This window comes from Oryctolagus cuniculus, chromosome 17 (genome assembly GCF_964237555.1).
Source record: "Oryctolagus cuniculus chromosome 17, mOryCun1.1, whole genome shotgun sequence".
NCBI classification, from domain to species: Eukaryota; Metazoa; Chordata; class Mammalia; order Lagomorpha; family Leporidae; genus Oryctolagus; species Oryctolagus cuniculus.
In genome coordinates, this window is record NC_091448.1 from 63,332,486 (window position 1) to 63,349,506 (window position 17,021).

At 42.1% G+C, this 17,021-nt stretch overlaps 1 protein-coding gene across 1 annotated transcript in view; it reads left to right on the forward strand.

Moving 5' to 3' along the window:
- The first annotated feature begins 938 nt into the window (after window positions 1-938).
- The window catches only part of LOC127488824 (dynein regulatory complex subunit 3-like), a 77,123-nt gene continuing 61,040 nt past the window's right edge, over window positions 939-17,021 (forward strand). The window contains exons 1-2 of the mRNA XM_070061684.1: window positions 939-2,193; window positions 10,584-10,697. Of these exons, the coding sequence (XP_069917785.1) occupies window positions 2,091-2,193; window positions 10,584-10,697 (217 nt within the window). The 5' untranslated portion in view covers window positions 939-2,090. The remainder of the gene's footprint in view (window positions 2,194-10,583; window positions 10,698-17,021) is intronic.

Below are 17,021 nucleotides of genomic sequence, written 5' to 3' on the forward strand. Positions count from 1 at the left end.
GGGGGATTAGACCTCCAGCTCACAGAGGACCCGCTTCCTCTGGTCGGTCTCGGAGGGCCTTGGGGTGGTCAGAATATTTGGATCTTAATACCTCCCAAGTCACTGTCCAAAGTTTGTCACTGGGAGTGAGAAGCACTTCAGCAAGCTACCAGTATTCCTGAGTCTAAAATATAAGATGAAATGGTACTAATAACAATGAGCAGAGGCCAGCGCTGTGGCGTAGTGGGTCAAGCTGGCACCTGCAGTGCCGGCCTCCCATATGGGAGCTGGTTCAAGTCCCAGCTGCTCCACTTCTGATCCAGCTCTCTGCTATGGCCTGGGAAAGCAGTAGAAGATGGCCCAAGTCCTTGGGCCCCTGCTCCCATGTGGGGGACCCAGGGGAAGCTTCTGGCTCCTGGCTTTGGATTGGCTCAGCTCCGGCCATTGCAGCCAACTGGGAAGTGAACCAGCGAATGGAAAACCTCTCTCTCTCTGTCTCTCTCTCTCTCTCTCTATCTCTATCTCTGTAACTCTCCTTTAAAGTAAATAAATAAATCTTTTTAAAACCAAAACCAATGGGCAGTGACAGCAGCCACTGCCATTCGGGATTTTCCTAATTTGTGCCAGGCTCTATGTCTGGCATTTTACATTCTTGTATCACGTATCCCAGCAATCCATGGGAGCAAATGCCTTTATTATTTTACAGATAAAGAAACACGGCTCAAGGCATGGAGGTGACCTGCCCAAAGTCACACATCCAAAAGTGTTAGGATGTTTTTTAAAGATTTGTTTATTTGAAAGTCAGAGTTACACAGAAAGAGCAGAGGGAGGGAGAGGGAGAGGGAGAGGGAGAGGGAGAGGGAGAGGGAGAGGAGGAGAGGGAGGGGGAGAGGGAGAGGGAGAGGGAGAGGGAGAGGAGGAGAGGGAGGGGGAGGGGGAGGGGGAGGGGGAGAGGGAGAGGGAGAGGGAGAGGGTCTTCCCATCACTCCCCAATTGGCCTCAATGCCTGGAGCTGTGCCAGTCTGAAGCCAGGAGAAGAGTTAGGATTTTAACCCAGGGCTGTTAGACTCCAAAGCCTCTGGGACCTGCTGTAGGGCACAGGGATAGAGAAAAAGAACAACCGGGCCGGTGCTGTGGCATAGTAGGCTAAGCCTCCACCTGCGGTGCTGGCATCCCATATGGGTGCAGGTTCTAGTCCCGGCTGCCCCTCTTCCAATCCAGCTCTCTGCTATGGCCTGAGAAAGCAGTAGAAGATGGTCCAAGTGCCTGGGCCTGTGCACCCATGTGAGAGACCCAGAAAAAGCTCCTGACTGCTCACTCCTGGCTTTGGACTGGCCCAACTCCAGCCTTTACGGCCATTTGGGGAATGAGCCAGAGGATGGAAGAGCTCTCTTTCTTTCCCTCGCTCTGTCTGTGACTTTGTCAAATAAATAATCTTTAAAAAAAAAAAAAAAAAAGAAGAGCCACCAAAGTGGTGACAGCAGTGATGATCACACTGATGGGAAAAGGCGGTGGCTGCTACTGTTCACTGAGCACCAGCTGAGCACTGGCACAGTACTAGGCAGTAGGGTCACAGAAACTCCCCCCATGCTGGTCACATTTTATAACTGGGGGAGGGGGATGTTGATTTGAATGTGAGTGTTGGATATAAACAGGGAGAAATCACAAATAGAGACTTTTGTACTTGCTGGGCTTCCCGGAGACTGGATGAGGATTCCAGACAGCTGCAGGTTTCTATGTTGGCTTACTTACAGTATTTACAACATGGTACACAATGTGAGGCTTAGATAATGTTTTTACGTAATACAGTCTCAAATTAAATAATTCTTATTAGTCTCAATAATAAAAATAAGCCCATCATATTTTTTAACTTTTATTTAGTAAATATAAGTTTCCAAAGTACAGTTTATGGATTACAATGGCTTTCCCCACCATAATTTCCCTCCCACTCACACCCCTCCCATCTCCCGCTCCCTCTAACATTCCATTCACATCAAGATTCATTTTCAATTATCTTTATATACAGAAGATCAATTTAGTATATATTAAGTAAAGACTTAACCATTTGACATTCTTGTTTATGGCGTCAGTAATCTCCCTAGGCTCTAGTCATGAGTTGCCGAGTCTATGGAAGCCTTTTGAGTTCGCCGACTTCGATCTTATTCCAACAGGGTCATAGTCAAACTGGAAGTTCATTCCTCCCTTCAGAGAAAGGTACCTCCTTCTTTGATGGCCCCATTCTTTCCACTGGGATCTTTCATTTAGGTCTTCTTTTTTTTTCCAGAGTGTCTTGGCTTTCCATGCCTAAAATATTCTCATGAAGCCCAGCATATTTTAATATAACAGTTTTTTCAATGTCATCAACATTACTTTGCGTTTACATATCACTTGATAATCTGAAGAACACATTTGAAGATAATTGGAAGAACACATATGAGGGTATACTCCCTGTATTATTTTTGCTAAAGTTCCTATAATAAAGTAACGTAAAGCATAGACACTGCTTTTCTCACAGATCTCGAGGCCAGAAGTCTGAGATCAAGATGCTGGTAGCCTTTGGTTTCTTCTAAGCACTCTCTCCTCAATTTGGCTATCATATTTCTTTTTTTTTAACTTTTATTTAATGAATATAAATTTCCAAAGTACAGCTTATGGATTACAATGGCTTCCCCCCCATACCGTCCCTCCCACCCACAACCCTCCCCTTTCCCACTCCCTCTCCCCTTCCATTCACATGAGCATTCATTTTTGATTCTCTTTATATACAGAAGATCAGTTTAGCATACATTAAGTAAAGATTTCAACAGTTTGCTCCCACACAGAAACATAAAGTGAAAAATAATAGATGATTTTTTAAATGATGATGAAATCAGATCAGACCTATTGTCATGTTTAATCCCAGTGAGAGTCAAGTTGGAAATTGATAATTTCTTCTTTTTTTTACAGAAGGTCAGTTTAGTATACATTAAGTAAAGATTTCAACAGTTTGCACCCCTATAGAAACACAAAGTGAAATATACTGTTTGAGTACTCGTTATAGCATTAAATCTCAATGTACAGCACGTTAAGGACAGAGATCCTACATGATGAGTAAGTGCACAGTGACTCCTGTTGTTGACTTTACAAATTGACACTCCTGTTTATGGCATCAGTAATCTCCCTATGCACCAGTCATGAGTTTCCAAGGCTATGGAAGCCTTTTGAGTTCTCCGACTCTTATCTTGTTTAGACAAGGTCATAGTCAAAGTGGAGGTTCTCTCCTCCCTTCAGAGAAAGGTACCTCCTTCTCCTTCTTTGAAGACCTGTTCTTTCCACTGGGATCTCACTCACAGAGATCTTTCATTTAGGGTTTGTTTTTTTTTTTTTTTTTTTTGCCAGAGTGTCTTGGCTTTCCATGCCTGAAATACTCTCATGGGCTTTTCAGCCTGATCCGAATGCCTTTAGGGCTGATTCTGAGACCAGAGTGTTGTTTAGGACATCTGCCATTCTATGAGTCTGCTGTGTATCTCGCTTCCCATGTTGGATCACTCTCCCCTTTATTTATTCTATCGGTTAGTATTAGCGGGCACTAGACTTGTTTATTTCTTCCTTTGACTCTTAGTCCTTTCATTATGGTCAATTGTGAACTGAAATTGATCACCTGGACTAGTGAGATGGCATTGGTACATGCCACCTTGATGGGATTGAATTGGAGTCCCCTGGTATGTTTCTAACTCTACCATTTGGGACAAGTCAGCCTGAGCATGTCCCAAATTGTACATCTCTTCCCTCTCTTATTCCCACTCTTATGTTTAACAGGGATCACATTTCATTAAATTTCAACACTTAAGAATAACTGTGTATTAATTACAGAATTAAACCAGTCATATTAAGTAGAGCAGACAAAAAAACTACTAAGAGGGATAATGTATTAAGTTGTCCATTAGCAGTCAGGGCTATGCTGATCAAGTCACCGTTTCTCATAGTGTCCATTTCACTTCAACAGGTTTCCTTTTTGGTGTTCAGTCAGTTGTCACCAATCAGGGAGAACATATGGTATTTGTCCCTTTGGGACTGGCTTACTTCACTCAGCATGATGTGTTCCAGATTCCTCCATTTTGTTGCAAATGACTGGATTTTGTTGTTTCTTACTGCGGTATAGTATTCTAAAGAGTACATATCCCATAATTTCTTTATCCAGTCTACCGTTGATGGGCATTTAGGTTGGTTCCAGGTCTTGGCTATTGTGAATTGTGCTGCAATAAACATTAGGGTGCAGACCGCTTTTTTGTTTGCCAACTTAAATTCCTTTGGGTAAATTCCAAGGAGTGGGATGGCTGGGTCGAACGGTAGGGTTATATTCAGGTTTCTGAGGAATCTCCAGACGGACTTCCATAGTGGCTTCACCAGTTTGCATTCCCACCAACAGTGGGTTAGTGTCCCTTTTTCCCCACATCCTCGCCAGCATCTGTTGTTGGTAGATTTCTGTATGTGAGCCATTCTAACCGGGGTGAGGTGAAACCTCATTGTGCTTTTGATTTGCATTTCCCTGATTGCTAGTGACCTTGAACATTTTTTCATGTGCCTGTTCGCCATTTGGATTTCCTCTTTTGAAAGATACCTATTGAGGTCCTTGGCCCATCTCTTAAGTAGGTTGTTTGTTTTGCTTTTGTGGAGTTTCTTGATCTCTTTGTAGATTCTGGTTATTAACCCTTTATCTGTTGCATAGTTTGCAAATATTTTTCCCATTCTGTCGGTTGTCTCTTCACTCTCCTGTTTCTTTTGCAGTACAGAAACTTCTCAATTTGATGCAATCCCAATAGTTGATTTTGGCTTTGACTGCCTGTGCCTCCCGGGTCTTTTCCAGAAACTCTTTGCCTGTGCCAATATCTTGAAGGGTTTCTCCAATGTTCTCTAATAACTTGATGGTGTCAGGTCGTAGATTTAGGTCTTTAATCCATGTTGAGTGGATTTTTGTGTAAGGTGTAAGGTAGGGGTCTTGCTTCATGCTTCTGCACGTGGAAATCCAGTTTTCCCAGCGCCATTTATTGATAGACTGTCCTTGCTCCAGGGATTGGTTTTAGATCCTTGATCAAATATAAGTTGGCTGTAGGTGTTTGGATTGCTTTCTGGTGTTTCAATTCTATTCCATTGGTCTATCCATCTGTTTCTGTACTGGTACTTTGGGGAACAACTCGGACTAGACTAAGTTACAGGAATTAAGACTTATTCTATGCATCTGCTCTCCCACAATATGGCGCTGGGAGAGGAGTAAACAACTTTTACACAGCTCCTCCAGTTCGACCAGTAACCTGCAGGAGCTGATCTTGCTCCTGATTGGAGGAGAGCAGCATACTCGGCGTGTGGGTAGCAGAGTTGGGATTGGTGGAAGAGGACTATAAAGGAGGAGAGAGACAATATGCACGAGGAACATCTAAGGGGAACATCCGAATAACATCTGAGCAGCCCCCGAGAGAGCTGGCCGGCGGTGTGCCGCTCCCCCACGGAAGTGGGGAAAGTGGCAGGGGGAACCGCCCTTCCACGGAGGTGGAAGGACGGTAGCCAACCCGGGAAGAACCAGCAGCAAACCCGGGAAGGGCCGAGTAGACAAAAGAACAACGCAGTGTCTAGTGTCGTTCCTCCGTGAAGAGGGGGAGCAACACAGTACCATGCTGTTTTGATTACAACTGCCCTGTAGTATGTCCTGAAATAGGGTATTGTGATGCCTCCGGCTTTGCTTTTGTTGTACAAGATTGCTTTAGCTATTCGAGGTCTCTTTTGCTTCCATATGAATTTCAGCATCATTTTTTTCTAGATCTGAGAAGAATGTCTTTGGTATCCTGATTGGAATTGCATTGAATCTATAAATTGCTTTTGGGAGAATGGACATTTTGATGATGTTGATTCTTCCAATCCATGAACATGGAAGAGTTTTCCATTTTTTGGTATCCTCTTCTATTTCTTTCTTTAAGGTTTTGTAATTTTCATCGTAGAGATCTTTAACGTCCTTGGTTAAGTTTATTCCAAGGTATTTGATTGTTTTTGTAGCTATTGTGAATGGGATTGATCTTAGCAGCTCTTTCTCAGTCATGGCATTGCTTGTGTATACAAAGGCTGTTGATTTTTGTGCATTGATTTTATATCCTGCCACTTTGCCAAACTCCTCTATGAGTTCCAATAGTCTCTTAGTAGAGTTCTTTGGATCCTCTAAGTACAGAATCATATCGTCTGCAAAGAGGGATAGTTTGACTTCTTCCTTCTTGATTTGTATTCCTTTGATTTCTTTTTCTTGTCTGATGGCTCTGGCTAAAACTTCCAGAACTATGTTAAATAGCAGTGGTGAGAGTGGGCATCCCTGCCTGGTGCCAGATTTCAGTGGAAATGCTTCCAACTTTTCCCCATTCAATAGGATGCTGGCTGTGGGTTTTTCATAAATTGCTTTGATATTATTGAGGAATGTTCCTTCTATACCCAATTTGCTTAGAGTTTTCATCATGAAAGGGTGTTGAATTTTATCAAATGCTTTCTCTGCATCAATTGAGATAATCATATGGTTTTTCTTCTGCAGTCTGTTAATGTGGTGAATCACATTGATTGATTTGCGAATGTTGAACCATCCCTGCATACCAGGGATGAATCCCACTTGGTCTGGGTGGATGATTTTCCTGATGTGTTGTTGTATTCTATTGGCCAGAATTTTATTGAGGATTTTTGTGTCTATGTTCATCAGGGATATTGGTCTGTAATTTTCTTTCAGTGCTGCATCTTTCTCTGGCTTAGGGATTAAGGTGATGCTGGCTTCATAGAAAGAATTTGGGAGGATTCCCTCTTTTTCGATTGTTCTGAATAGTTTGAGAAGAAATGGGATTAGTTCTTCTTTAAATGTCTGGTAGAATTCAGCAGTGAATCCATCTGGTCCTGGGATTTTCTTTGTTGGGAGGGCCTTTATTACTGTTTCAATTTCTGTTTCAGTTATGGGTCTATTTAGGTTTTTGATATCTTCATGGTTCAATTTTGGTAGATTGCATGTGTCCAGGAATCTATCCATTTCTGATAGGTTTTCCTGTTTGCTGGCATACAGGTCCTTGTAGTAATTTCTGATGATTCTTTTTATTTCTGTGGTGTCTGTTGTTACGTTTCCTTTTTCATCTCTGATTTTATTGATTTGGGTCTTTTCTCTTCTTTTTTTAGTTAGTTGGGCCAATGGGGTGTCAATTTTGTTTATTTTTTTCAAAAAACCAGCTTCTCCCTTGGCTGATTTTTTGTAGTGTTTTTTTGGATTCAATCCTGTTAATTTCTTCTCTGGTTTTAATGATTTCTCTTCTCCTACTAGATTTGGGTCTGGGTTGCTGCAGTTTTTCTAGGTCCTTGAGGTGCGCTGAAAGCTCATTTATTTGGTACCTTTCCAATTTCTTGGTATAGGCACCTATTGCTATAAATTTGCCTCTCAATACTGCTTTTGCTGTATCCCATAAGTTTTGATATGTTGTGTTGTTGTCTTCATTTACTTCCAGAAAGTTTTTGATTTCTCTTTTGATTTCTTGAATGACCCAGTGTTCATTCAGGAGCATGTTGTTCAGTCTCCATGTGTTTGCATACTTTCTGGGGTTTCCTGAGTTGCTAATTTCCAGCTTCATCCCGCTGTGGTCTGAGAAGCTGCATGGTATGATTCTAATTCTTTTAAATTTGCTGAGACTTGCTTTATGGCCTAGTATGTGGTCAATCCTAGAGAAGGTTCCATGCGCTGCTGAGAAGAATGTGAAGTCTGTAGATGTAGGGTTGAAAGTTCTGTAGATATCTGTTAGATCCATTTGGGCAATAGTGTCAATTAAATCTGCTGTTTCCTTGTTGATCTTCTGTCCGGATGATCTGTCTATTTCTGAGAGTGGAGTATTGAAGTCCCCCAGTACTATTGTATTGGAATCTAAATCTCCCTTTAAGTCCCTTAACATATCTTTTAAATAGACCGGTGCCCTGTAATTAGGTGCATATACATTTATAATAGTTACATCTTCCTGTTGAATTGAACCCTTAATCATTATATAGTGTCCCTCTTTGTCTCTCTTAACAGTTTTTGTATTAAAGTTTATTTTGTCTGATATTAATATGGCTACACCTGCTTTTTTTTGGTTTCTGTTGGCATGGAATATCTTTTTCCAACCTTTCACTTTCAGTCTGCATGCCTCTTTGTTAGAGAGATGTGTTTCTTGTAGGCAACAAATAGTTGGGTTGTGTTCTGTGAGCCAGTCAGCTAAACGGTGTCTTTTAACTGAAGAATTCAGACCATTAATGTTCAATGTGACTATTGATACGTAGTGACTTTGCCCTGCCATTTTCCCGGAAATATTTTCTAGTATATGCTTTGAGCTTCCCATGCTCTTTTACTGGTAGGTGTTCTTCCTTTCCCTTCTTTCATATTGATGACCGTGTTTCTGTGTTTCTGAGTGTAGCACATCTTTAAGTATCTTTTGCAGGGCCGGACGAGTGGCCACAAAGTCTTTCAATTTCTGTTTGCTATGAAAGGTCTTTATTTCACCTTCATTCACAAATGAGAGCTTGGCAGGATATAATATTCTGGGCTGGCAATTTTTCTCTCTTAGCACCTGTGCTATGTCTCGCCATTCCCTCCTAGCTTGTAGGGTTTCTGATGAGAAGTCAGCTGTGAGTCTGATTGGAGATCCTCTGAGAGTAATCTGACGTTTCTCTCTTGCACATTTTAGGATCTTTTCTTTATGTTTCACTGTGGTAAGTTTAATTACCACGTGTCGTGGTGAGGATCTCTTTTGGTCATGTTTATTGGGGGTTCTATGAGCTTCCTGTACTAGGATATCTCTGTCCTTCTCCAAACCTGGAAAGTTCTCTGCTAGTATCTCACTAAAAAGGCCTTCCAATCCTTTCTCTCTCTCCATGCCTTCAGGAACTCCTAGAACTCGAATGTTGGTTTTTTTAATAGTATCCTGTAGATTCCCAACAATATTTTTTAGGTTTCTAATTTCCTCTTCTTTTCTTTGGTTTGACTGTATGTTTTCCTGTGCTCTATCTTCTAAGTCCGATATTCTCTCTTCTGCTTCACCCATTCTGTTTTTAAGGCTTTCTAATGTGTTTGTCATTTGATCTATTGAGCTCTTCATTTCATTTTGATTTCTCTTCACTATAACACTTTCCTGTTCTACTAGTTTCTGAGTTTCATTTTGACTCTTCCTTAAAATTTCGTTTTCACGAGAGAGATTTTCAATCTTGTCCATTAAGGATTTCTGTAGTTCAAGGATTTGCTTTTGAAAACTTCTAAATGTTCTTATCATAAATTTTTTGAAATCCGTATCTTGCATTTCTTCTATCTCATCATCTTCATACTCTTGGCTTGGGGTGTTTTGCTTATTTGCTTACTTTACAGAAAAGTCTCTGAAACTGTGAAGTGTCTGGAGGAATTGTTTTTTTGGAATCACACCTCAGCAAGTGTGATGAATTGCCATGAAGACTGGTTAACCATTCTTGAGAGATTCTTTCTCTTATACTACCTTCATTTTTTAGTTTCCCATTATTATGAATGGAACCAGACAAATGAACTGTGTTTTCATGTATAAAGTTTGCTGACAAATATTCAACACTTGCAGCAGTTGATACAACAGTTATTTCAACAGTTTTTTGAAATGCCGTCTTAATCAATTATAAATTTATTTGTTGTACATTAGTTTTGATGTCTGTCCATGATTTTTGCCCAACATTATTGTAGTGCAAACGAGTGATGTTGATATAGGGTAAGTTAGATAGTTTAAGTTCACGATCTGGAAGCCACACTTTACCCACCCTATGCTCCTATATCCATCTACCTGACAGTCAGATAACCCCTTCTCCAGGAAATATTTCTCCTTACCCAGAACATGGAGGTGGTACCCTGTGCTTTCTAATCACCTATAAGTTTGGGTAAAGAGGAGGTGGGATCTTCTCCTGGAGCAACAGCCAGCAGGGCATGAAAATCACTTTCATCTTCTCTGGCCCACTCTCCAAAGAAAGTCCTCATGTGCCTCTGTATTTTCTTCACTCAGAACTCAATTTCCACAATATTGCTAAGCTCTCACCTAAATATGTGTTTTTATCATGGAAACTATGAATATTATGTTTGAAAAAATTTACATATGTGCTTATGTTGAAGACTTTGAAATGAGTTAGCGTGGGTTTACCATGTAACCCTGGCTATAATCACAAGTGCCAATAAAGTCACTCATGTCACTCAGCTCCATCACTTTCTAATTCATGACCCTGGACTGCCTCTCTGAGCCTGTTGGATCTCCCCTCCTGCTCAGTGAGGCCTCAAATTAACTAGTTACACACTGCTGAGAGATGGAATCATCACAAAAATGTGGAGATAGCATGGACCATAACTGGAAACAATCCTTGGTCCAATGTAGGCTTTGTTCCTAGTCTGCCCCATGAGATCTAGCCACTACCTCCACACCCACTGTCTGCATCACTCATGGAGAAGCAGGGTTCTTCATGGGGACACAAAACATGATACCTTATCATATTCCTAGGACACACCATTGACAGTTCATATTCTACAACTGGTGGATCACATCCCTTTCAAAATTCTGACCTATATACTCCTTTACTTTTTTTCCCACTAGGTTATATGAATCTACCTCCAGTACCTACACCCCCTCAGACTATTATCAGTGGAGGAGACCAGCACAACACATCCTCTTATTCAGTATATATGGGAGAACTCATGTCAATGCGAGGTAAAAGTTGCTGCCTTTCTCAAACACTGATCTTGCTAGAGGCTTTGTTTTGGCTGTACCCTGGTAAGGTTAATTGCAATCAGAGGTTTCTCTTTTTTTCTGCAAGACTCCTATATGTTAGCATTAATAGGGTATGATTCCTGTTATAGGGTTGGAGCTCCCATTACCCACCACTATCGTCTCAGACAGGATGTGGCCAAAGACTGCTCAGCGGCTTTTTAGAGATTTTTTTTTGTTTTGTTTTACTGTTCAATAATACATGTCAGCAATTCCCACAAGAGATTGCTTTTGCAGACAGCTAAGCTATGTGCTAGAGATGGTTATCTACATATGCTTAGGTGTCTCAAGGAATAACCCTATTACTGCAATTTCCTGATTTTATGATGTAAAAACAAAGTAGAGCTGGGAATCAGGGTTCACTTGGGACAGGATTCCAGTCAAGTTTGCACGTGTAATAAGTTCTGTGTCTTTTTTCCCGAATATCTCATGTGTGACTTCATTTTATTTGGTCTCTTTTCTGTAACATTTGGTTTCCTGACCAGGAAGTTGAATGAGCTGGCCCATTGTGCCATTTGTACAGGGGACAAATAGATCAGAGGTGACCACTGCAGGACAGATGACTAGACACCATTTCCAATACTTTTGGAGAGATTCCTCCCTATGCAAAAGCTTGCTGTCACCCTGACCACTGCTGCTCATTCAGACTCACAGAGACTTGGGGCATTTGGACCTGGAAACACCAAATGAGATAAGAATCACCTGTCACCAGAGTCTAAGACATGCCTGACCCTATGGGTGGATGGCAGACTCTCCAAGAAATATTTATTTTAGGTTTCAAGATGGGACTCACCTTTAGAGGGAGGGAATGTTTTACACTCTGAAAGGTGTTTGAATGTATGGCTGCTTTTGCATGCATTGGCAGTTTGAATCTGTTGTCCCCAGTAGAAGCTATGAGTTATGAGTGGGCCTGAAACTGAAGTTCTCTGGTGATCCTCATATGGTCAAGGGTAGTTGGAGTCACATTCTGACATTGCTACAGTGAATTATCACCTAAATTCCAATAAGGAATGTGCTCAAATAGGCATCTGGCTGACCTTTATTGGAGGCACAACTCCCTTGTTTATCCTGTGTCTACAATCATAGTGTGGTTGCATAATGGATGGATCCCTTTCTGTGTTAGACATGTTAAAACATTTTAAAACAGGTTTAGTGAGGATTATGGAATCAAACCAATCTGTGCTACACTTAGAACCTTGTGTTGGTTTGAGTGGCCCACTTTCAGTATTGGCTGGCCCTCAGAGGGAATGAAACATGTTGCCATAGATCAAATAGTCTGAAGAGTCCTTACAGAACATCTCAGATACCCATATCAATTTCCCTAGATCAAATCATGGCTGTCCATGGCTTCTTTTGGTCTGGGATCCAAAACATTCTCACTCTGACTCTAGGAAAACCCTCACCAAAGATTTTCCAGGGCAAAACAATGGAGGACAAAGTCCTGCCACACTCTTACCAATTTCAGTATCCATGCTCCACTAGCAGGGCTTGTGGACACCTAGCCACCCCCGGATCTGTCCGAAGCAATTCTACCTCCTATGGCTCCATGTCTCCCAACTTCCAGTAAATCAATGTCTCTGGGCATCACAGAACAACCTTCTACTAGCCCTACAGATACCATTGAGAAAGACAAGGGCACCCCCTGTCATTGAAGCAGATGGCAATGTTCAGCCAGCAGCTGTCATGATCTACAATCAGGCATTCAACACTACCAACCTTTTAAATTGAAAACATCATATACCCTCTTCCTTGGAGTAACTGCAGGCACTTTAATTTTATTTGAGACCATTTTCCAAACCCATCATCTAACATAGAGGGACTGTCGCCAACACCCCCGACCCTGTTCAATACTGAAGAGAGATGGAGAATTCTCAAGGCCCACAAATGGACTCAAAAACAGTACCCAGCTTGGACATTCCATCCTGACACATAGGTCCCCCAGGTTGTTCCTAGCCAGGCTCCATACTGGAAAGTTTACCAGCCAGAAGAAATAATCCTCCTAGACCACTACTGAGAGATACTCTTGAGGGGTCTCTGGGTGGCATCCAGAAAGCTCACCACACAGCCAAAATTATAACTGTCATCCAGAAGAGTAATGAGGCACCAGGAGATTTTTATGAGTGGCTAGTTGAGGCATTCAGATTTGTTCCCCTTTCAACCCTGAAGCCCCAGAAAATGAACAGAAGGTCAGCAGCACTTTTGTGCTCAAAGTGCCCCTGACATTCATCAAAAGCTCCAGAAACTCAAGGGCTTTGCAGGCATGAATGCTACTCAGTTTCTGGAAGTGGCAAGCAAGGTCTATGTTAACTGAGACCAGAATTATGATCCAAGGCAGGTGGCACTTAGCCTGCTACACCCCTCTCCAAGTACCAGAACTCTGTTGCCCTGCACCTATAGTAGCAGGGAGGATCAGAGCAGGGGCCCATTGTGTATCTTTAGTGCTGAGGCTTGTCATGTCTGGTACTCTCATGTTCTGGCCATTGCAGTGTTTGACACAGTACGAGGCACTTGGCAATTTACATGAGATTTGAGTGGGGATTCATTATACTAACTTTAACACAAAATGAGAAGGCTTAAAAGTTGTTACAAAATTGTGCTGGTGGAAAATGACTGGTAGGAGGAGGAGGCTCATGGGGACTTGGTACCTTGTTCAATAGATGACAACCGTGGCTCATCTGGGTCTATAGCACACTTGGTACAGACATGTCTTCTTCAATCATGGCTTGGAAAAATCAGAGTATCCAGCAATAGCAGTTTTAGATTATTTGTGAGTAGTGAGGGTTTGAGGATGCCGACCCTGGATACTCTTGACAGGGGGAACTTAACTGTAACAGGGCTGGCAGAGCTCCATCATGTCACTGTTGTCTACCACCTCTCCCTCCATGTTCTGTAGCAGTTAGAAGCCACCAGTGTGTCCAGGGTCTGACTGAACTGGTGTTCATTCTCTAGGCAGAAGGCACCATCAGCAGAGCGGGAGGATTCTGGATCCAGATATGTGGGAATAGCACTTTTTATGCCCTGCTGATGTGGGACAGCCATCCCCATGTGTGTAGCCCTGATCTCCTATCTTCTGCTGAGACTGATGACAGTTGATCCCTTAGTGCTGCCTATTGTGTGCTGAGACTGCGGTGACTGTTCCTCGCCACCGCTGGAGAATTAGGCAGGCTCCCCACAGCTTACCTTGACCGAGGAGGGGAAGTACGCCACCCACCACTCAGCCTTCCCCAAACCCAAACCCGGGGGACAATCAGGCATGGTGTGGAGCCCAGTCGAAGCAGGGTCTCACTTTATTGTAAAAGGGAGGTGTATATATAGCTGAGTTACAGAGCAAATGGTACAGAGCAGATGAGCAGATGCGGGCAAGTGGTGGGGTGTTGAGATGCACAAGGGTCTTAGCCACTCCTATTATACCACCTTAATGATCCTTAAGCAGAAGCGCCCTGGGGCTGGGGTGTTTGCTACCAGGGATTTGAAACTTAAAGACAGATTTTCAAATTTGAGGCAGGCTCAGGAAGTTCCTCTAGGCCTCTCCGGATTCAGCCTCCCCCACACTGAGACTGTGTAAATTTCTCCCATTCCTTAATATGACCCTGTGGGGGTGAGTGAGCATGTACACTTGGTGTGTCTGTGTTTGGATCATGGGTCTTTGGGCAGTCAGCACTGACCCCAGTATTGGGCAATGGGCCTGCAATGAATGCACCAGACAGATGAATCCTGTGAGTGTGGCAATTTAACTGGTGGCCACCCAATGCCAATTGGGTGAGAAGCTGCCTCTTTGTGGACCAGGGAGGTGAGACGTGGACTTTTTCTATTTAGCTCTCCCTCTGACACTTCTATTGGCTAAGTCACCCTTCCAGGTGTCTAGCTCCTGTCATCCACCTGTCTTTAAGGCTGTCTGTGCCTCTGACCAGATGGATAGGAGCTCTGTAAGGGGAAGTGTATAGTGATTCTCTGGAGCTGTGTGATGTTGAGAGATTTTTCTGCCAACTTCAAAGAGGACTGGCCTCTGACAGCTGGTGGCTGTGGAGTTTCAAATGATGAGCTGAGGCACAGCCATCTTCATTTGGAGAGAGTTGCTGGATAGCTCCAACCAGTGCTTTTTATTATTTAATCTAGTGTTCAACTAGTAACATAACAATTAGGAACGCACAGCCAGACTAATCACTGTAGAAAAATAACAAGCAGGCACAAACAAGAGAGATAAGTATCGTCTGACATATGTAGAGCTTTTTGGGGGTGAGAGAATGCAAGATTCTCTCCATCTCTCTCTATCTCTGTCTCTCTCTATTCCCACAACCATGCCTCTAAAATAATTAAGGGCCAGAGCTTGGTACAGTGGGTTAAGTCACTATCTACATTGCTGGAATCCCATATGGATGCCCATTCAATCCTGTACAGCTCCCTGATTATGCACCTAGGAAAGTGGCAGAGAATGGCCTGTGTCCTTGAGCCCCTGCAACTATATGGGAGACCTAGAGGAAGTTTCTATTCCTGGCTCTTGGTTCAGCCTGGCTCAGCCTCACCTATTGCAATCTTTTGGGGAGTGAACAATTACATAATCATATCTCTCTCTCTCTCTCTCTCTCTCTCTCTCTCTCTGACTTTCAAATAAATAAGTAAATACTTTTAAAAGGCCACAAATGTTTTACATTTGTTTGATGTTGCTTTTCCTTTCTTTTTGTTATGGTTGTATTTTATTTGTAAAGCAGAGCTGAGAGAGAGAGAGAAGAGCAGAGCAAAGAAGCAAAGCTTGGAGAAGAGAGGGGAGGGGAGGGAAGGAAGGGAAGAAGAGAAGAGGTTAGGATTAGAAGTGAGGGAGTAGGCACCCAAACCAGTTCTCATATAGGATACCAGCATCACAGATAGCAGCTTAACCCATTGTGCCACAATGCCAGTGCTTTGATGTTGTGTTTTCTTAACTGGAATCCATGAGTATCATTTTCTTTATGGACCTCCATAAAAATGTTTCTATGTTTTGTTTTATTGAATATAAAATGTATTCTATTAATATAGAAATAATTATTTTAAAGTCTTGACTTATCTCACATGTGTTGATTTTGTGATATTCTCCATTATAATCGTAATCATTACAATCAACTTCATAGAGACAAATTTGACCATTACAAACAATATTTTGTGGCCATTTACATTTCAAGCATCCTGTCTTACTGACAATTTGTCTTATGGTTAACTGTTTTTATAGAATAAAAATTTATTATCCTATCAAGTTTAGAGTTTTTGCCTTATAAACTACTTTTCCTAAATGACTTCATATTTTTTAAAAGTATTCATGCTGCCTACTGTTTTTGTCATTTATTTTTCCTGAAAACTATGGATAAGAGTGACAATTGAAAACCAGAAAGATTGTGAATGGGAGAGAGGAGGCTTGTATTTGGGGATTTAAACCATGGAAATGGCCTCATGAATAATGGACAACCTTACTGTGTTAATCAAGTTAAACTATGTTCCATAATCTGTATATATGAAAAACATGAAACTTGCATACCTTAAATACAGTTGAAAATCCCAAGTTTCCAGAAGAATTAGTTATTTAGCCTAGATTATTACTTCAGCACCAGTGGTCATTAAATGGAAAGTCATTGAATAAAATTTACACCTAAATTAACATAATAAGGTCTTGTACCTAAATACCATTATTTCTAGAGTGGCTTTCAGGGCACAGAAGTTTTAATCATTATGATAACCAATTTTCTAATAATGTGCTATAAGTGTTTGGCTCTGGATAAAGATAAATATTTTTCTGTTGTAGAATTTCATAGCTGGAAGATACACTGAATGACCAGATGTAACATCAAAATAATCTGGGGTTGGGCCAGCGCCACGGCTCACTTGGCTAATCCCCCACCTGCGTTGCCAGTACCCTGGTTCTATTCCCAGTTGGGGTGCCAGATTCTGTCCCGGTTGTTCCACTTCCAGTCCAGGTCTTTGCTGTGGCCCAGGAAGGTAGTAAAGGATGGCCCAAGTGCTTGGGCCCTGCATCCACATGGAAGACCAGGAGGAAGCACCTGGCTACTGGCTTTGGATTGGCACAGCGTGCTGGCCGTAGTGGCCATTTGGGGGGTGAACCAATGGAAAAGGAAGACCTTTCTCTCTGTCTCTCTTTCTCTCTCTCTCCCAACTCTGCCTGTCCAAAAAAAAAAAAAAAAAATCTGGGGTTGGTGCTAAGCCACTGCTCGCAATGCAGGTATCCCATATCTGAGTGTCAGTTTGAGTTCTAGATCATCTGTTTCCAATACAACTCCCTAG